At 45.7% G+C, this 20,853-nt stretch overlaps 3 protein-coding genes across 7 annotated transcripts in view; all 3 read right to left on the bottom strand.

Annotated features, from left to right (window-relative positions):
• Positions 1-594, bottom strand: part of TPM3 (tropomyosin 3) — a 28,530-nt gene extending 27,936 nt beyond the window's left edge. For 2 of the 5 annotated variants that reach the window (XM_014791904.2, XM_004436086.3), the window contains exon 1: positions 439-587. In XM_014791904.2, the coding sequence (XP_014647390.1) occupies positions 439-552 (114 nt within the window). In that variant the 5' untranslated portion in view covers positions 553-587. Of the gene's footprint in view, positions 1-438 lie in introns of all 5 variants that reach the window. The other 3 variants (XM_004436085.3, XM_014791906.2, XM_004436084.3) reach the window with 3 other exon arrangements.
• A 5,942-nt stretch (positions 595-6,536) lies between these two features.
• CFAP141 (cilia and flagella associated protein 141) lies at positions 6,537-12,609 on the bottom strand. Its single transcript, XM_087442720.1, has 4 exons — positions 12,582-12,609; positions 10,941-10,981; positions 7,905-8,034; positions 6,537-6,985 (listed from the first exon to the last, which is right to left on the bottom strand). Exons 2-4 carry the CDS (start codon positions 10,949-10,951, stop codon positions 6,884-6,886), a joined length of 243 nt encoding a protein of 80 aa, XP_087298846.1. The 5' UTR covers positions 10,952-10,981; positions 12,582-12,609; the 3' UTR covers positions 6,537-6,883.
• Positions 11,690-20,849, bottom strand: LTAP1 (lipid transport auxiliary protein 1). The gene is made up of 7 exons (XM_004436104.3): positions 20,639-20,849; positions 20,153-20,254; positions 16,905-17,022; positions 15,878-15,931; positions 15,091-15,257; positions 14,945-15,003; positions 11,690-12,675 (listed from the first exon to the last, which is right to left on the bottom strand). Exons 1-7 carry the CDS (start codon positions 20,702-20,704, stop codon positions 12,480-12,482), a joined length of 762 nt encoding a protein of 253 aa, XP_004436161.3. The 5' UTR covers positions 20,705-20,849; the 3' UTR covers positions 11,690-12,479.
• Between the last annotated feature and the right edge of the window lie 4 nt (positions 20,850-20,853).

Below are 20,853 nucleotides of genomic sequence, written 5' to 3'. Positions count from 1 at the left end.
CCTGTGACTCTATGATATCTGACCCTAAGATGATGACCAAGCCATGCTGGGTTTTCATCTAAGACCCTGGGATGGTAAATATCTCAGGGTGTAGATGCCTGTTACTCCATTTAAGGAAAAAGAGATGTTGCATATCAAGCTCCCACCTTTTCTTCTAGAAATCAGGGATTCTTCCAAAACATGATCCACTCCCACTTAAATCTAGCAGACACTCTGTAGCTCAGAAGGGGCCCTTGACTTTCCAAAGGTCACACAGGCAGTCTGAGGCAGATACACTAGATGTCCTCTGCCCAACCAGTGAGGCTGGGGAAGAAGCAGAGTCCCTCCCACCCAAAGAACAAGCTGGCACCAGTGGTCACTGCCTTTTTGCATGCAAACCCTCTTTCATCTCACAGTCTTGTTCACCAGCGGCTAAGAGAGACCAACGCCAGGGCCTACCTGTTTACTTCTTTCTTCTGCCTGCTTCTGCTCAGCTTCAGCTTGCTCTGCCCGATCCAGAGCATTCTCCTTGTCCAACTTCAGCATCTGCATCTTTTTCTTGATGGCCTCCATCGTGAGCAGTGGCCGTTGGTGGGCTCACCTGTGAACACTGGAGAACTGGAGACTAGGGCAAGAAAGGAGGGGCTGCTGGCAGAGTGTCTAGGAGTTCCCCAGACTTGAGCCTTTATCTCTGCTCATGGCTCCACCTCTTGTTCCTAATATGGTCTTTCCACCTCCCTCCACCCCATCATTGTTCTCCTGGGGGAATACAGGGTGAGCCACTCTGATGGACTGACATCACCAGCAAAAAAAAAAAAATGGGGGAACAGCTGAGGCTGATTTTAGACAATGGAAAGTGGGGGAGGGGAGAGGCTTTCCCTGACCCTGAAACTTTCCACTTACTCTGGGCAGCTCTATGGGTGTTTTTAAAAAGCAGGGAGAGGGGAGGGGAGAACACTGAAATAGAGAAGGGTACTTTGGCAACTCTAGAATGGTAGTTTTCACTCAGCGGATCCTAGTTGCCCTTCAGCTTCCCCCTTACTCTCACCCAGACTGTGTTGGATGCTGATCAAACTCCACTGGTTGAGTTTTACCTTTTGATTCCTGGTATTCAGGGAGCTTGAGGGACAGTGAGGAGGGGAGGTCACTCATGATCCTTGACAATTCCCCCAGATCTCCAGATCAAATTACTGTGCTATTTTGAGAGTCTCTAATTGGTAGAGAGACATCATTCCTCCCCCTTAAGAGCCACAGGGATGGAGTAAGAGGGTAGGGTTGGGATCTGGAAGGCCATCCCAGAGCTTCAAGAGGGGTGGGGAGAGAAGCAGGGGAGGGTCAGAGTAATCTAGATAGGATCATGTCCTCTGTTTCCCATAGTGATCTTTAAAGAGAACTTCTATATCCACATAGACCAAGGTGTTGCTGTCTTCTCGTCTCCCCACCCTCTGCTCCCTTCTTACCCCCAACCCCCCCACGCTCATCATCCTAATCATCATTACCAGCTCTATTCTCCCCTGCTTAGTTCTAGGCCATGTTCATTCTTCTACTTGGGGCCTCATTACTGACAAGTGGCAGTTGATCCCAGTACACTGGCACCATACAATCTGAGAATATGCCAGAGGAGAGGTGGGCACTATTCAAGGTGACCAGAGCTATCAAGGAAGAATATAAATGGATCTAATTAGTCATTATGTCAAGGATAGATGGGTAGTGTTAATACTAAGCCCTAGCAGTGGGGTAGCTGAGACACCCACCAGGGCAGAGGGCAAAACTGAAGTCCACTATTGAGAGCTTCCAGTCACTAGAGGTAGATAGGCAGATACGCCATCAGCTGACTCTTGAAGGAAAGCAGAGAAACCAAAGCCCCCTACTGTGGGACTAGGAACAAGGAAGTCCCAGGGACAGGAAGCAGTGGATAATGGGGGGGCGGGGGGGGGAGGAGGGTTTGAATAAGGAGGAGAAAAATACAAGGACAGGAGAAGATCAGAGATATATTCCTTCTAGCATAAGGGAAAGATATAGGAAGATTTGATACTCAAATTCCAGCACTCTCCTGCTCCCACACTAGCCCTCCAGTTTAAGACTGAAATCCTCGTAGGTTGCAGCCACTAGTGTTCCAAAGGGGTCCTGGAAAGAAGAGGTTCAGTAAAAAAGACAGGAGCCCCAGAGCCCTGGAGGTTGAAGTAGTAAAGAGTGTGATGCCAAAGTGCCCACTGCTGTAAGAATATGTTTGACATTTAGTTGGTTCCTAATTAAACAACCCAATATCAAACATATCACACAGAAGCAGGCAGGAGAGCTGTGGTGGTCACCTGCCTTCCCCCCACTGCAAAGAAAGGACAAAGCAGAAACACCAGGCACCAAGCATGGCTAGATGGAGAGCCATCTCCCTGGGGAAGGGCGCCAAACCCTGCTCTTTGCCTCCCAAGACAGCTGGCTCTTACTCATCTGGCCTTCGTGCCATCCCTGTCTCAGCTCCTCTCCTACCAGTGCCTGGCCTTTGCTGGATCACGTTGGCTTAAACCAGGGAGAATATCTGGCAGGGCTTCATGTCCGGGCACCTATCCTTCTTTAAAGCTCCTACACAGAGCTTCTCCCCCTGATGTCACGGCCCCAGCGCCCAGAGGATCAGCAGTGTCAGCAGCTCCTCGTCAGCCTAGCCACCTGCTCTCCTCAACTCCCTTCCAGCTGCCCTGAGGCTTTCTGGGGGTGGGGGTGGGGGGCTTGTCCTCCTGCTTTACCTTTCCAACAGAACTCCTAAGCTTTCCATATCACCCCCACAAGACTGCTGACGGCTTTTCAGTGACACCATCCTGGAACCCTCCTGCTCTTGAGTACTACAGATAAGTAGCCACAAGAAACTTGCAGAATGCTTGGCTGCTGCTTCCCACCATCTTGTCCCTTCTCACCTTCTTCCCATGTCCTCCAGTCAGCCTCCTTAAAGTCACCCTTGCATGTCCAGAAGAGAAGAGTGACATGTCTCACTGGCACGCTCCAGAGAAGAAGACTTATGGTCTCCCCTGCCTGGCAGAATTGAAACTAAGACTTGAGGAGATCAAGGGTGAGGGAGGAAACCCCCTGTGCCAGAGAGCAGCCTGCTGTCCTTAGGACTCTCCTCTTCTGGGGCTTTTTACGGCAAGAACTCCTGGGTTGGCTTCTCTAAGGGTCTTCCCTCACAGGGATCCAGACTGGTTCCTTTCTGAGGGATTTTTCTTCTAAAGAGAATCCGGTTTGTTGAATGTCTTGTGGCAGGCAGATGCTTCTCTCTACTGTGGCAGAAAGGACCCCGGGTTATAGCTGCACTGGTGGGGTGGAGGGCTTGGGTGGAAGTGTGGGGGTGGGAGGAGAATGCTCTGCTTCAGCCCCCAGGCCTGTTCCATGTGTCCTTGTTCCCATTAGTCCAGACACCACCCGCCCCCCACACACAAACACATATACCAGCTCCACAGTGCCCTTGATCTAGATCGATAGCTTGTCCCAAGCCTCAGTCAATTCTTGTTGTTTGGCTCTTGCCTTCCAGGGGAAGACTAACAAATGGGCATACAAGCCCCCAAAGTAGGCACCTGTGGTGTTGTCTTATGTCCTTGTTCCTTTATGGCTCTCAATGGGAGTTTGTGTATAATTTTTACTTTCTTGACCGTCCCTCTTACTTTTACCCCCCAAGTTCTAGTTCCCTTCTCTGGGAACCTTGACTACCTTGGAGAACCAGAGGCTGGAGGGAAAGAGGCTGAGAAAGGGACTAGCAGGAATTGAAAGGACTTTAGTGTTGTTGTTTTTTTTTTATAATTTTATTTATTTATTTTTCCCCCAAAGCCCCGGTAGATAGTTGTATGTCACAGCTGCACATCCTTCTAGTTGCTGTATGTGGGACACAGCCTCAGCATGGCCGGAGAAGCGGTGCGTCGGTGCGCACCCGGGATCTGAACCCGGGCCACCAGCAGCGGAGCTCGAGTACTTAACCGCTAAGCCACGGGGCCGGCCCTTAAGGACTTTAGTGTTTAGGGCACTAGGGGAACAGAGGAAGAGACTGGGAATATTGATGTAGGGAGGAGCAGCTTTCTTAGAAGGACACTTTGGATGGCATAACTAGGCAGAAACATCAGATAACCTCTGATGAAAGCTTTCTGGCTATTCTGGAAATACCTTCTATACAGCCATTTCAAACAAGACTAAGCCCTTCTGAGCCAGAGGAGCTGGAGAAGGCACCAGCCACAGAGGGAAAGGGGCTGGATGGGTGTGATAGGGTGAACTACTCAGTTGATGTGATGAGAGCAGACAGAGTAGGCAGAGAGGATCAGAGGACATGGGCTCTGTAGGGGGCCAGTCTGCCAATATTGGAGTCAGCCTGGCACTGACAAGCCCTGGGGACAGAGGCCAAGGTCACGGATCAAGGCAGAGGGGGTGGGGTGTTCTGTGGGTCCAAATGAACAGAGGAAAGAGGAATCAAAGGAGTTGGTGAGGGAGTGTGGTGAGAGGTGGGGGGCAGCCATGTAATGGAGAGGAAATAAAAAGGGAAAAAACTATTATAGGGCAGGAAAACATCATTTGGGTTACCATTTATTGGGCATTATGTGCCACCTCTCTGCTAAGTGCTTTACTTAATCCCCACAGCAAGACAGTGAGGTAGGCATTATCTCCATTTTACATATAAGGAACTGTGATCCAGAAAGTTAAAGTAACTTGCTCAAGGCCACACAGGCAGCAAGTGACAGAGCCAGGATTCAAACTGAGAGCTGTCCAGTGTTAAAGCCTATTCTCCTATCGCCAGGCTACACTGCCCATATAGAAGCAGCAGAGGGTGGCTGGGACACAGATACGAGGGAAGATGGAAGAAGTGAAGGTGGGATGGGCCTGCTGGAAGTTGAGGGAGGGCAGGGCAACAGGCAGAAGGAATGGGAGACTCAGTCTCAGGTTTGTGGGTCAAATGCAGGCCACGTGCGTGTGGTTTTGTCTCCTATAAAACTCATGTGATGCCGTCATTACTTGTTCAACGTCTGCTGCGCCCCCAGCCTGTGAGCTCCATGTCTTGTTTGGTGTAAGAACCCATGAGGAGCTATTGACTAAGGATAAGAGGGCTTGGGAAACAGGGCTGATGGGGGCTGGAGGATGAATGGATATATAGGACAGAAAGAGAGACAGGCACGGGATGAAGAATGACATTTGAGCTGCCTAACGGGGCTGGCCAGGGGGCTAGCAAGGGAACCTTTAGTGTCTGGGTCACAGGGAAATCTCCTGAGAGGGAAAAGGAGGATACCTATTGTGTGCCAAGCATTGGGCTTGCTCTCTACATACATTATCTTATTTAATCCTCATAATGATCCTATGAGAGTGGTGGTGGTGTCCCCATTTTCAGAAGAGGAAACTGAGGCTCAGAGAAGTAACTTACACATGGTGACACAACAATTAAGAGTGAAGCCAGACTTTGAACCCACACCTGACTCCAAAGCCTGTGTTCTTCTCTTTATACCCTGCTGCCTCTCTGTGCTCATCAGTGGGGTGTGTAGGGAGAGAAGGAAGGAGAAGCTCTGACAGCTGAGATGAAAAATGTATGCTGAAGGATGGAGACAGACTTAGGGGTAGGGTAGGGGGTGGTGTAAATTTTGCAGTGGAGACATAGCTACACATGGAGTTGAGGGCAGGAAAAGATCAGTGTGGAAAGGATAAGTGACCAATGAGGATGCAGACTGCAAGATGAGAGAACAGGGAAAAGTATGTATGACGGTGATTACATCAGAGAGTGATAGTGTGTTCCTGCAACTGTTACTGGCTGCAAAATGGGGGTCTCTCTGGCTTGGGATGTCATTTGTATGTAAAATGGATCTTTATAAGTAAGTTCTCTATGGCCTATAGATGCATGTGATTAGTCAGTACTTTTCAGTATTTTTCAGAATTTTGAATGCCTTTAGATTTCCAGTCCCCCATAAATCCCACCATTCCTTATTTCTTTATACCTGCTATATTACTTGCCTGACCCCTGAAGGCATTTGAGTTTGGAACCCTGTATTTTGCAGAGGTGGGCATTTCAGGCAGAGGAAAGACTTGTTCAAGGTCTCACAAAAACTGGCCAACTTGAAACCTAAACCCCAGGCCTCCTGACACTCAAGCACCACAGTGCCTGTGATTTTTTTTTTTTTTTGTGAGGAAGATCAGCCCTGAGCTAACATCTGATGCCAATCCTCCTCTTTTTGCTGAGGAAGACCGGCCCTGGGCTAACACCCGTGCCCATCTTCCTCTACTTTATATGGGACGCCACCACAGCATGGCTCGGCAAGCAGTGCCTCAGTGCGCGCCTGGGATCCGAACCGGCGAATCCCAGGCCGCTGAAGCAGAGAGCACAAACTTAACCGCTTGCGCCACTGGGCCGGCCCTGTGTGCCTGTGATTAATAGCCACATTAAGAGCTATTTGTCTAAGTATACAGAAAAGATCAGTGGAAGTGAGATCTGAGAGGTGGTGAGCAAAATCCAGGAAGCTATATTATGGTTATGGCAGCTGAAAATAAGCACTTTTGAAACAAATAAAGATTTAGGGCTGAAAGAATGAGTCAAGTGGTCTAAGTTTGAACCTTTAAGAGCTAGCTTTATTTGTTAAACCAAATCAAGATCCTCTACTCTCACAATGTCCATCTCTCAACCCCCCTCCCCCCACTTACATCAACACTGCATACCTCATTCTGACCACAAGGCGTCACTGTTGTTTTTACCAATGTCTCATAGATTCTTTCCCAAATAGCACCAGGGGGTTGACAGGAGAGTGAAAGAGGTGAGAGTGGGAGCACTGTGTTAAGTCCTGGGCAGATAACTAGATCCAGGTGTGTTTTGGGAAGGACGTTCAAGGTGGCAGGGGCTCAAGAAGGCTAGGTTCGCAGGCATGGTGAGAATGGAAGGACAATGTTTTGGATGCCATCAGAGTCTCTCTAAGTAAAAAGCTTTGCCCATCTGATTTAGTTCCTGCTGGTACTGCTGATGCTCCTTTTCAAACAGCTGGTGCAGGGCGGCTTGACGGACCTGGTGGGGAGGGCAGAACAGAGTGTGATGTTTGCCCTGTTTGGCCCTCTTTTTTTTTTTTTTTGTAAGGAAGATGAGCCCTGAGCTAACATCCATGACAATCCTCCTCTGTTTGCTGAGGAAGACCAGCCCTGAGCTAACATCTATTGCCAATCCTCCTCCTTTTTTTTCCCTTTTTCTCCCCAAAGCCCCAGTAGATACTTGTATGTCATAGTTGCACATCCTTCTAGTTGCTGTATGTGGGACGCCGCCTCAGCATGGCCGGACAAGCGGTGCGTCAGTGCACGCCCGGGATCTGAACCCGGGCCACCAGTAGCAGAGTGCGTGCACTTAACCGCTAAGCCACGGGGCCCGCCCCTGCCCCCTTTTCTCATTCTCTCTCCTAGGTTGCCTTCTCATCACTCGTGTTCTCTTGGATCTGGACTTAGATGTGACATAAAGCTAGGCAATAGCATAGAGGCTGAACCATTGGAGGGAAAGCATACCCAATTTTTTCTCCATAGGTGAAGCCCCATGTTCAGCAAATATTTGCTGAGAACATACCATGAACCAGGAACTCTGCTAGGCACTTGGGATACAAAGATGGTGACATGACAGCAATTGGGGACTCCAGGGAGAGAGGGGTTCTAAGAGGCAGGTGCTGGGCACCAAGAAGAAGTTCTGAGTCGCACCAAGATGAGAAGACCAAGAACTAGACTGTACTTTGGGGCTTTAGAATATGCCATCTGCAGCTGGATGCAAAGAATCACTTAATGAAAAAGAGCTTTAGCATGTGCAGTTAAACAGTTATTGCTCTGGTGTAATGGTGAAAACCTCAGAGGTATATAACACGTGTGAGACTAAGAGCTTGGGAATCCCAGTAGGCAAAGGCACTGGGCAGTAGTGGATGAGACTTCAGGTCACCCTTGCTAGAACTCACCATCAGTAGTTGCTTGTTGGCCAGTGCCAACTCCTGTACCATGGTGTTCCGCATTCTTAGGGTGGCATATGGGTTTCTCCTCTGGCTCAGTGTCATCTGCCACAGACAGTGAGTGTGTGAATTTCGCCACCTGCCCCAGGTATAGAGGTAGGGGTTGAATGGGTTAGAGTTAGGAATGGAAACAAAAACCCCATCAGTGAGGCTGCTTCTTCACCAGAACATCTGTGCCAGTGTCAGAAGACTGCAAACTCCTTGAAAAGGTAACTAGAACTGACTCAGAACCTAGTATATATTAAGTACATTATGCCATTTAATCATCATAATAATCATGTGTCATAGATATTAATTTTTGCATTATACAGACAAGGAAACTAAAAGTTCAAGTGAGTTGCCCAAGGTCTCTCAATGGCGGTCTCTCAATGGCAGACATGGGTATCAAATCCAATCCAAGGATTAATTCCTTCCATCATACCAGTGATCCTCAACCCTGGCTAGACACATTCTGGAATTATTTGTTATTTTTTTATTTTTTGGGAGGATGATCAGCCCTGAGCTAACATCCATGCCAATCGTCCTTTGTTTTTTTTGGTTTTTTTTTGTGAGGAAGATCGGCCCTGAGCTATCATCTGCCAATCCTCTTTTTGCTGAGGAAGACCGGCCCTGGGCTAACATCCATGCCCATCTTCCTCCACTTTATATGGGGTGCCTGCCACAGCATGGCCTGACAAGTGGTGCATTGGTGTGCGCCCGGGATCCGAACCAGCGAACCCCGGGCCACCACAGCGGAGCACGTGCACTTAACCGCTTGCACCACTGGGCCGGCCCCCCCAGTCGCCCTCTTTTTGCTGAGGAAGACCTGCCCTGAGCTAACATCTATTGCCAATCCTCCTCCATTTTTTTCCCTTTTTCTCCCCAAAGCCCCAGCAGATAGTTGTATGTCATAGCTGCACGTCTTTCTAGTTGCTGTATGTGGGATGCCACCTCAGCATGGCTGGACAAGCGGTGCATCGGTGCGCACCCAGGATCCGAACCTGGGCCGCCAGTAGCGGAGCGCGCGCACTTAACCACTAAGCCACGGGGCCGGCCCCGCGTTACGGTTTTTTAATACATAAAAGGAATAATCAGAGCCAGGCCTGATGGCCTAGTGGTTAAAGTTTGGCACACTCTGCTTCGGCGACCCAGGTTCACTTCCTGGTCGCAGAACCACACCACTGGTCTGTCACTTGCCATGCTGTGGTGGGGGCTCACACTGAAGAACTAGAAGGATTTACAACTAGGATATACAACTATGTACTGGGGCTTTCTGGAGTTAAAAAAAAAAAGGAAGATTGGCAATAGATGTTAGCTCAGGGCGAATCTTTCCCACGGGAACAAAAAAAAAAGGAATATATGTATCATACACACATATACATATGCAAATATACGTGTATGTATCCTCTGCTCAGATAACCCGTTGACATTTTTTAAAAATCAAGTATTTTTTTATGGAAGACCAGAAAATTAAATCCATACAGAAACATATTAAATCAAAAGTGAAAGTTTCATTCTTCTGGCCCAGTCCTTCTCAACAGTTATCACAGTTTCTTGTGTATCTTACCAGAAAATTTTTCTATCATACCAGCAAGTATATCTTTTAATTTTTTTTGCTTGTTTCTTTGAGGCAGATCAGCCCTGAGCTAACATCCATGCTAATCCTCCTCTTTTTGCTGAGGAAGACTGGCTCTGAGCTAACATCTGTTACCAATCCTTCTCCTTTTTTTCTTCCCCCCAAAGCCCCAGTAGATAGTTGTATGTCATAGTTGCACATCCTTCTAGTTTCTGTATGTGGGACGTGGCCTCAGCGTGGCGGGAGAAGCGGTGCGTTGTGCGCGCCCAGGATCTGAACCCGGGCCGCCAGTAGTGGAGCGTGCGCACTTAACCGCTAAGCCATGGGGACGGCCCAATAATTTTTTAAAGATGAAATCACACATTTATATAAGCAGTATTACTTAACAATTTGGACTTTTCATATCAGACATAGAGATTTGCTCCAATCTGTTTGAACACTGCCTAATATTTTTGTATCATCATTTAACCAGCTAGGTTGTTTCTAGCTTTTTTACTTCTATAAACAATGCTGTCATGAATGTTCTTGTGTATGTACATTTTAGTGCTTTTGTAGGTATTACATCCTAGACGTAGAGTTGCCAGTTCAAAGGATATATGAATTGTAAATTTTGATAGATTTCATCAAACGGCCTTGGTAGAAAAGACTGCATCAACCTTGACTCCCACTAAAATAGTATGCATTCTTCTCACCTCAGATCCTTGCTAGCTCTGAGTATAACCTGTGAAACCTTAAAACACAGGCTTATCCTATCCAATCCCAGACCATTTTAGTCAGACTCTTCTAGGCTAAGACCTGAGCATGTGTTTTTTAAAAAGCTCCCCCGGTGAAGGAATACAGTCTTTTGAGTCTTCTCATTCACTTATTCAACAAATACTGCATACACACTACATGATTAGTGCAATGCCAGGCAACAAATATCTGAATTCACTTTAAAAAATACAAAAACAACAAAAGCTTAATCCGATTTTCCTTCAGAGAATGGGAAGCCAAGGGCGATAAAAACCATTGTCTAGGGCTGGCCCTGTGGCTTAGGTTAAGTGTGCGCACTCCGCTGCTGGCGGCCCGGGTTCGGATCCCAGGCGCGCACTGACGCGCCAGTTCTCCAGCCATGCTGACACCGCGTCCCAAATACAGCAACTAGAAGGATGTGCAACTATGACATACAACTATCTACTGGGGCTTTGGGGGAAAAATAAATAAAATTATAAAAAAAAAAAAAACCATTGTCTATACAGCCTAACCTAGTGGGTACAAGGAGGCTGATCTCTGCTTGTGAGAACTAGGGCTGCTACTTCCTCCTCCATACCTGTTTTCCTTCTTGATGAGTCCCTAACAGGATGCAGCAGATCTGAGAGGTGGCTCAGGGAGGACAGGAGGGTGAAAAAGTCAAGCTGAAGGGTAAAGGAAGGAATAGAAGCAGAGATTACCTGTCAACCATCTTCTTAAGTCCCAGGGCCCTTTGAAAACTCTGCAAGAAAAGGAAGTTCTGTTGATCCGCCTTGATCTCCAGTACCTCACCTCCAGTACCCTATTCTAGGGGAGACACATAGACCTTCCTCTTTTGAGACAGGGAGTGGCCAATTTCCTAGGAGAGGCGGGGAAAAAGTCCTGCTCCTTTCAGAATGGATCAAAGAAAACATGCAGGGGTTGCTATGGAACAAATATTTGAATACCTACTATGTGCCAGACATAGTCTCTCACTCCTGTTACTATCCTTGTGTTACATCAAAGGCCTCTCTCAAGAAACTGTCCACTTCTGGTAAATTGACCTGGAAACCTCACCCAGGGAAACTCCTCCAACCCAGCCCCTCCTTCCAACTCTGCATACCTCTTCTACTTTTATCATTTTTTCCACAGACATGTCTACAGACATGCTTGATGTGGTCTTAAGAGACTGAGCAGGCTCTCCTTTCTGTTTAGTTCAGTCACCGAGGTTTCAGTAGTCATAGCAACACTTATGCCTCCAACAATGACCCTAGGCCTAGGAGTTGGTCACCTGGCCTGTTGCCCGGGAGACCTGAGGGAATCCTGGTTCTCCAACCTTCTATTAGTGACACAGGCAATTCTATGAGCAAGGACCACAGTCCTAATTTTAGAATTTCTTCTGTTGGGGCCCCAAGGAGTATCCGTTTGGTGCTAGGTCCAGAGAGCATTATCATATGCATATTTTATTAAAAGGCAACTGTAAAGAAACGAATCATATGCTTTATTTTCTAACTGTTCATTTTATTAAATAACTTATAAAGTCAGACCAGTGCACTGGTCTGACCATTCCTTCACAATGCCCCATAGCATCCCCAATAAATGAGGGAGAATGAGATTATGTCACATGTCAAAATATTCTCTTTTCAATTTATTCACAACAGTATGGAATGAAAGTGGAAGGGCAGATCCTTGCACGTCAGGGAAGTTGTGTTGATGTTTCAACACAGCCTGGTTTAAGTGGAGCACCAGGGTAAATTATTCCACATACCACTTATGGCAGTACCTGACCGCCCTACCAGTTCCTGTCTGCCTTTCCCACCAATCAACTCTAAGATGTCTCAAACCAAAATGGTTCCCATTCAACCACGTACAAAGGGGGAGATACGGAAGACACCAAGCCCCATCACCCCAACTCTCACCCTTGGGATTATTTATAGTCTGGAAAAGGGCAGGTGAACTATGATCAAGACAAAGTGAGGCTTTTTAAGGAAGCTTTGACAGAAATATTAAGAAAAACATCTGAATTCAACTCCAGAAAAAAGTGCTACCAAGGGAAAATAAAGTCTTAACTGATGTTCTGAAACTGGCCATAAGAAAGGGTTGGAGAATGACCCTCTAGGCATGAGCTCTAAGAGCTCTGGGCACAATGGGAGATTTGGCTGATCCAGTCTGGGCCTGCTGAGCCAGAAGACCTGAAGGCTGCCCGGCAAGAACACCGCAGTCTGTCTGGCTCCATCAACAGCGAGAGTCCTTCAGCTCCATCACAGAGTACTCTCCAGTGTGTTATAGTTGTCCTTAAAGCTCTTCAATTCGAGGAAGTGCTTGGCACGTTTACTCTTCTGACTGGAGGGGAGGTATGTCACCTGGATGGTTGTTGGGGAGACTTCAGGAGACTGGGTTAGGTCTTTGGCTGCTGACTGGTGGTGTCGCTGAGAGCTCCCACTTCGTGCTTTGATGCTGAAGAATACAGACAGGGCAGGTCATGGCGAGAATGAGGACTCACAGAAAAATACAATTCAAGGTTCGTCCATCTCATAAATGCAACTGCAGCCACAAATGGTCTCTGTCCTATCTTATAAACTAGTTACTAAAATCCCATCCGGTAGCTTGGAAATAGCAGAGAAACCAGTTTTCCCACTGGGTCCCTGGCTCTGGCTCAACCTTTTCTTCATCTCATGCTCTTCATCACTATGCCTAAAGAAACCTATTAATTTTTCTGACTCACCTACTGTGTGTATGCCACTAATATGCTCCCAGTCCAAAGAGAGTCTCTTGAAAACTGAATACCAAAAGTTAAGAATAGAGGGGCCAGCCCAATGGCGCAAGTGGTTAAGTGTGCGCGCTCTGCTGCGGCGGCCCGGGGTTCACTGGTTAGGATCCCGGGTGCGCACCGACACGCTGCTTGTCAAGCCATGCTGTGGCGGTGTCCCATATAAAGTAGAGGAAGATGGGCACAGATGTTAGCTCAGGGCCAATCTTCCTCAGAAAAAAGAGGAGGATTGGCATCAGATGTTAGCTCAGGGCTGATCTTCCTCACAAAATAAATAAATAAAGACACAAAGCAAACACAAGGAAGCATTTAAAAAAAAAAAAGATAAGAATAGAAATAACTATTGAGTACTTACCACATGTTAGGACATTAAACTTGGTGCTTTACCAATGTCTAATTTACTAACGTCCCAAAATCCCTACATGGTGGTATCATCTCCGTTTTGCAGCTTAGGAAACTGAGGGTCCATTAAGTAACTTGTCTGAGGTCACAAAACTAGTAAGTGACAGACAGCTGGGATTCAAACCTAAGTTTGTCACATTTCAGAGCCTATACTCTTTTCACCATATCCATTGAACCTATTTAGAAACTAGAAATCCAAAGAGACTGAATTTTTTTAAAAACTGTGCTAAAATACACATAAAATTTACCATCTTATCCTTTTTTTTTTTGGTGAGGAAGAATGGCCCTGAGCTAACATCTGTTGCCAGTCGTCCTCTTTCTGCTTGAGGAAGATTGCCCCGGAGCTAAAAGCTGTGCCAATCTTCCTCAATTTTTTGTATATGGAACACCACCACAGCATGGCTTGATGAGCGGTGTGTAGGTCTGAGCCTGGGATCCGAACCCGCAAACCCCGGGCCATTGAAGCAGAGTGCACAAACTTAACCACTACACCACCAGGCCGGCCCTATCTTATCTATTTTTAAACGTTTACAATTCACTAGTGTTAAGTACATTCACACTGTTGTGCAACCAATCTCCAGAATTCTTTTCACCTGGTAAAACAAATGCTCTACCTACTAAACAACTCCCTATTACCCCTTTTCCCCAGTCCCTGGCAACCACCATTCTACTTTCTGTCTCTATGAATCTGACTACTCTAGGTACCTCATATAAATGGAATCATACAGTATTTGTCTTTCAAAGAAAGTGAATTTTGAATAGGCCTCCTGCCTGACTTCTAGACCAAATGCCCTTTTCCATCCTCTCCACATGTTCATTTTCATTACTGTTCTACATAGTTTTTACTAGAACTTTTTGTCTTTAGGAACAAGGTAGTTTATTTTTAGGAACAGAGAGAAGACAGGACAGACATATGGCTCATCTTCAGATAAAGAGCCATATTCAACACAGCAAAAAACAGATGTATTCTTTTCATGTCTGATAACTAACTTTTTATTCCAGATTGGCTTTCCCTCTTCACCTTTTCATTTTAACATTTACATAAACAACATAATGAAGCTATGTTAGCACATATTTAAAACATTCCCAGACAAAAGTCATGATTCCTCTCCTATAACACACTCAACAGCTGATTCTATAGTGATGCCCTTTGTTTCAAACAGGGTTAGTAATGCTTTAAGTGGTAATAAAAATGGGTGGCATTTAATTCTTACTTTTATCAGACCAAGACACAAAACACACTGGGACCCTGGAAGAGAAGGAATCTCTATGTGCTGAAAAACTTTATTCTAACATTTTACTGAGCTGGACTAAAAAATAGAAAAAAAAAAAAAAGAGGTGCACAAAAGTAGAAGCTGATCTTAATAGCTTGTAGAGCAGCATCTGCTTTCCAATGTGCACACGAGGCAGTTCTAATAGTCTAGAACCTGACAACTCTTATGTTACCATGGATTTTGTTCATAATGCTTTATGAAGGTCATCTCATTGTGGGAACAGTCCAGCACTGCTATATTCTCTAACCTGCCCCTTTGACATGTTCCCCTCCAAACTCACACTGTGGCCAGCTCACTCAGGGCCTCCTGATAGTGCAGGTACTCACTCTGGCCAAAGACCTGAGGAAAGAGGAAGGAAGAGTGAGGATCTCTCAGTCTGGGGCATCCCTTTAGTTCCCTGAAGGAAAAAGTGGCCATCCAGCTTACCCCTGTCCCATAGCGGGCTGTCTCATAGCCATCCAGCAGCGTATCAATGAGTGCTTTGCGCACACCCTTGAAAGGAGTACTACTGTTTCGAAGATCTAGTAGGTAGGAGCGGAAATTCTTGCCCATTAAGGAACGGGGATGCCGGCCTTCAGAATGAAATGGGATCTCTGAGGAGATAACAACACAATGATATTCCTTCTCCCATTCATCTTTCTAGTCAATTTCCCTAACTTAGAAATGGGTCCAATGAGTGAGCTGGAGAGAAATTCTAATAGAATTAAGACAGAGGTACAGAGCTGTGTCTGAGTGGTCACTTGGTGGTGGCAACACAATCGTAAGCTATATCAATGATACATGATAGTATCATTGTCCTATTTACACTCCTACTTACCCATCCTGGCTTTAAGATATAAACTATGTTTTGGTAGAGACAGAGCATATATGACAATGGTCACAGAATGAAAAAAATTTAAGAACCCTCTATCTTGGGCTTAGTGAAAAAGCAGATATCACCTGTCTTTTGTGGAAAAACAAATTACCACCATCCAGTTTATGAAACTAAAGGTCTAAAGAGAAGAACAAAACAAATCCAGACTCTGAGAAGAAATCACTCACCTACATCATTTCCTTAGGCAAAATAGTACCCAGTACTCGCAAAACTCTAGGAAATTCCTACTAGCCAGGGATGTGCAGAAAGGACAAATTCTAACATACATAAAGTGGGTTCCTCCCTCTCTTCCCCAGGTGAACTTTCAGCATCCTGAGTGGCCCGTCAAGTAGCCCTTACCAGAGGCACGGATGGCATCCAGAGCTTTCATCCTGTATAGATAGTTGTAGCAATCTGTTGAGAAAGACATTGGTCTCAGGCATAACCCTCAAAATTCTCCAAACTCCAGCAAGCTAATAACTGCCTCCCCACTTCTTCCTTTTTTTTTTTTTTTGCTGAGGAAGACTGGCCCTGGGCTAACATCCATGCCCATCTTCCTCCACTTTATATGGGATGCTGCCACAGCATGGCCTGACAAGCAGTGCATCAGTGCGCACCCAGGATCTGAACTGGCGAACCCCAGGCCGCCGCAGCTGATCTCGCGCACTTAACCGCTTGCGCCACTGGGCCGGCCCCCTTATTTTTTTTGAGGAAGATCAGCCCTGAGCTAACATCTGATGCCAATCCTCCTCTTTTTTCTGAGGAAGCTTGACCCTGAGCTAACATCCATGCCCATCCTCCTCCACTTTATATGGAATGCCGCCACAGCATGGCTCGACAAGCAGTGCGTCGGTGCGCACCCGGGATCTGAACCGGTGAACCCTGGGGGGCTGCAGCGGAGCGCGCACACTTAACCACTTGGGCCACTGGGCTGGCCGCCGCCCCCCTCCTTTTTTTTTGTGAGGAAGATCAGCCCTGAGCTAACATCCATGCTAATCCTCCTCTTTTTGCTGAGGAAGACCCGCTCTGAGCTAACATCTATTGCCAATCCTCCTCTTTTTCCCCAAAGCCCCAGTAGATAGTTGTACATCATAGTTGCACATCCTTCTAGTCCCACATCCTGCTGTATGTGGGACGCGGCCTCAGCATGGCCAGAGAAAGTGCGTCGGTGCGCACCTGGGATCCGAACCCGGGCCACCAGTAGCGGAGTGCGCACACTTAACCGCTAAGCCACGGGGCCGGCCCCCCCACTTCTGACATACACCCAGTAACAGAGGAACTAAAGCTGCTGAATTTGCCAGCAGCTATGCTGACAACTCTGAAAGCAAAGGCATTCTGAACTTGTGGGACTCCTCACTAAAGTATCCTCCAAGAGCATGCCACATACTCTGATTTCCCTGGGTTTCCAGCTGTAGCAGTCTTGCATCATCATCTGCAAGGAGCTGAGGTTCATACTTGATATCCTGAACCCTGGATAGTCGGATATCGATCTCCTCTTTTAAGTCCTGTTCACAAGGAGAAAAAAATACACAATCACTTACTCTGTACTCAGCTTCCTAGCAATCTGGAAACGGGGCAGAGCAAGCGAACAACTAAGACAACAGAAGCAGAGAAAATGCTCATTTGGCTAATGAAATTGCCAGATAAGACTCAAGAACTGAAGAATGGGATTGGTTTCTCTAAGAACCTCTCCAAACTGTACATCTCTGAGCTAGATCTTTTAACCTGCCAGAATTCCTTCAAGCTCTATAGCATCAACGTTATTTCTGACTTTGAATTGGGTTTAGAAGAATCTTGGTTAGGTGTTATAAAGAACTTCCTGAGCTGGGAAAAAATGGACAGCAATTGGAAGTCATAATCTACTCTAAAAATCTATAAGGAGGCCTGTATATGGTTTCTAATAGTTTGGCGACTTCCCACCTGGTGGACCACAGGATTTCTACAGGCTTTCTTCTAAAGCATATTTAATTTTTTCAGTAGCTAATTCACATTCATGGTATAAAATTCAAAAAGGTACTAACAGCATCACCCCTCACTTACCCAGAAGCAACCACTGTTAACAGTTGCATATTCATCTCTCTTACTTAAGAGGGTTGGCAGAGCCCCAGTAAGTAGATTTATTTTCTTATAACTTTTTAGAAACTTCCACTGTGAAATATACCATACACACAATACATATATGTACATTTTAAGTAACTATAAAAATCATTAAGATGAAAACCTGTATGCACTATCCAGGTTATAAACTGGAACATTACCAATGCCTTTGAAGCCTTGTGTGCCCATCCCTGATTGAATGCAACCCCCAATATTCATTAGTCAACAATCTTCTTATTTTTCTTCACTGTTTTATCATGTCACCCTAAACAAGACGGTTAGCTTTGCCTGGTTTTGAACTTTATACAAATGGTAAAATACTTTTTGAATTCCTTTGCAACCTTTTAAAATTTTAAATAAATTTTATTAAAGTTGAATTTACATGCCACAAAATGCATCCATTTTAAGTGTGCAGATTGACGAGTTTTGACAAATGAAGATACCCACTCAACCACCATTCCAAGATACAAAACATTTCTGTCACCCTAAAATGTTCTTCATACCCCTTTGCAATCAACCTCCCCCTCCCTACCCCAGGCAACATTGATGTGCTTTCTATCAATATAGTTCTGCCTGTTCTAGAATTTTATATAAATGGAATGGAATCATATGGCTTTCATGAATGACTTTATGGATTTTTTTCACTCATTTTTGAGATTCGTTCATGTTCCCACTTTTTTCATTCAAAAATATTTTGGAGATTCACTTGTGTTCATATATTTATCTTCAGTTTATTTTCATTCCTTATAGTATTCCAGAATACAAATATATCATTATATATCCATTCTCAAGTGGAGATTTAGATTGACAGTTTCTTTTTAAAACATTATGAACAATGCTGCTATGAATATTCTTGTACATGTCTTCTGGTACACATGAATGAAAATTAATTTCTCTAAGGTAAGAGTGGAATTCTGGGGTGTGGATTAAGTACACATGCAATCTTACTAGATAATGCCCAAATATTTTCCAAAGTGGTTTTGCTAACTTATACTTCCACCAGCAATGGATGAGAATTTAATGAAAGAATTTTTTAAAGCAAAAGAAATCCTGATTTCATCTTGTCTAGGGGACTCCTAAATAGTCAGTTTTGAACAGCTCATGATGTACTGGAAGCAAACCCTAGATCCCTTTTATGGGAAGCAGTTGGCATTTGGAGAACTGAGGGAATGTAAAAGGAGCACTGTTGAGGCTGCAGCCCATGACATCTTCCTTGAGGCTTTCCACGAAATACATCAGCAAAGAATATGGAGGCGAAGGTTAATAGTACTGGTTAATGAAAGAATATTGGTCCAGGAGTTGAGAGAATTGTGTACTAGCTCTAGCTTTCCCACTAACTTGCTTTTCACTCAACAATGAATTATTGAGTACCTACTATGTGTAGGACCTGGTTTTACAGTGGTGAGCAAAACTGGCATGGTGCCTGCGTTCTTGAAGCTGACAGTCTAGTGGAAGAGAGAGGCATTAAACAAATAAACAAACATAAAAGAAAATTTGTGGTAAAATGTTATCTAGAAAAAAAATCAGAGTACTATGAGAAAACAAAGAGGAGGACCCACTTTAACACAGGTACTAAGCATTTTTCTTTGGGGAAATAATATTTGAGCTAAGATCTAAAGAACAAATGAGCTGGCCAAGTGAAGACCAGAGAAAGATCATTCTAGGCCACAGTAACAGTACATGTAAAGGTGGGAAATTCAACCAGTGTAGCTGGATCCCAATGATCAGGAGAAAGCTATACAAAAGGAGGTTGGTAAGGGGAGCAGCTGCCTTTTACCCAGAAGTGGAAGATAGAAGAAGCAGGATGGGGGTGGAAGTGGGGTATCAAGAGTTCTGATTTAGACATGTTAGGTTTGAGACACCTATCAGACATCTAAGTGGAAACATTAGGTAGGCAGTTGGATATGTAAGTATCCAATTCAGTACAGAGGTTTGGAATAGAGATAAAATTTCATCAGTAGATATTTAAAGCTAAGGAAAGGAAGGCAATTACCTAAGCAGAGAGTACAGTCGAAGAGACCAATGGTTCTTCACTTTATATATATCCTCAGGTAAGTTGCTTCCTTTTCTTAGGTTTCAGTTTGTAACATGAATAATGGAACTAGATGATTTATGGGGCCCTTATAAATCCAAACTTCTGCAAAGGCAACTCTTCTCATTGATCTGAGGCTAATTCTAACCACCCTAACCCCATCCTAAAACAAAATTTAAAAAAACAAACCAACAGAAAACACTGGGTAGATTACAAGTTGAACTGGGAAACATCTTACCACAAAGAGTTGGAAATTTTAATCCAAGTCCTTCATTCTGCAGATGCAAAAACTGAAGTTCCTGGGTAAGCCACATGCTGTGCCACAGCAGTGAGCAGGTAAGCCAAGACCCAAGCTGACCGTTACTGCTCAATCTGCTAAGGTAAGCACGTGGGTAACTGGACAAGGAAACATGGGAATTAAAGTCATTTCTAAAGACAAAAGAAATCTCATTCTGGACCCTAATAGATCTTGAGAACCAGGCCTATCTCGTGCCTTAAGGACGTACCTTGGGGGCATTGTGTCCCACAGGGACATGAGGTCCCCGTCGGGATTTCATTGCAAAGCGCATGATTTGCCTCTTCACAAAAATAAATAGCAGTACAAACACCTGTCCAAAAGATAAGTAAAGATTCTTTAATAAAAAGACACTGGGAAAAAAAAAGGCATGACTTCATTTCAAATCCCCAGTTTCGGGCTATCAGGGATGCTTCGGGGTATAACTTGGGGCAAGCAAGGCTGTCAGAGATGGGGTGGATAGACGGAACCCTGCAGCGGGGAGGCGTGGGGGTCTGGTCCTAGGGTTTAGAGGGAGGGTTCTCGGTCAGGGGCGGGGCGGTCCGAGTCAGTGACTTACGCTCCCAGGTGCTCCTGGGATACGAGTCAAAGCCCAGAAACAGCGCAGGTGAGTGGGTGGAGAATGAGGCTAGGGAACAGCTCAAGAGGAGGGTCTCTACTGGGTTAGACGCGACAGCAGGGTGGGGGATCTCCTCACCAGGCTCCCGTAGGCCATCACCAGCACGACATTCACCCCGGACAGCCAGTTACTGCTGGACGCCATGGCCGCCCCGCCCCGCGCAGAACCTCTCCGGTTTACCCCGCTGCCCTGCCTCGTCAGCCCGGGCTCCGCGGAGGCAACGGCGCCTGGGTTCCGTGAAGCTCCTCAGCCATTTCCTTACGAGGAAAGACCAAGGCTGACCCGGCCTGAAA

The sequence above is a fragment of the Ceratotherium simum genome, chromosome 2 (genome assembly GCF_057802395.1).
Source record: "Ceratotherium simum simum isolate JZ-2026a chromosome 2, ASM5780239v1, whole genome shotgun sequence".
NCBI classification, from domain to species: domain Eukaryota; kingdom Metazoa; phylum Chordata; class Mammalia; order Perissodactyla; family Rhinocerotidae; genus Ceratotherium; species Ceratotherium simum.
Note: the sequence above shows the minus strand (reverse complement) of the source record. Positions and strands in the feature narration are given on the sequence as shown.

Bases quoted from the DNA above. Each gene is read 5' to 3' on its own strand.
- LTAP1 (XM_004436104.3), bottom strand. From the start codon at position 20,704: ATGGCGTCCAGCAGTAACTGGCTGTCCGGGGTGAATGTCGTGCTGGTG. The intron at 17,023-20,152 runs GTACGTCCTTAA...CCTTGTGAACAG, and splicing joins TGGGACACAATGCCCCCAAG to GACTTAAAAGAGGAGATCGA. The intron at 15,258-15,877 runs GTAAGGGCTACT...TTATCTCCTCAG, and splicing joins GGATGCCATCCGTGCCTCTG to AGATCCCATTTCATTCTGAA.
- CFAP141 (XM_087442720.1), bottom strand. The intron at 6,986-7,904 runs GTGAGTTCTAGC...CCTCCCCACCAG, and splicing joins CCAACAAGCAACTACTGATG to GTCCGTCAAGCCGCCCTGCA.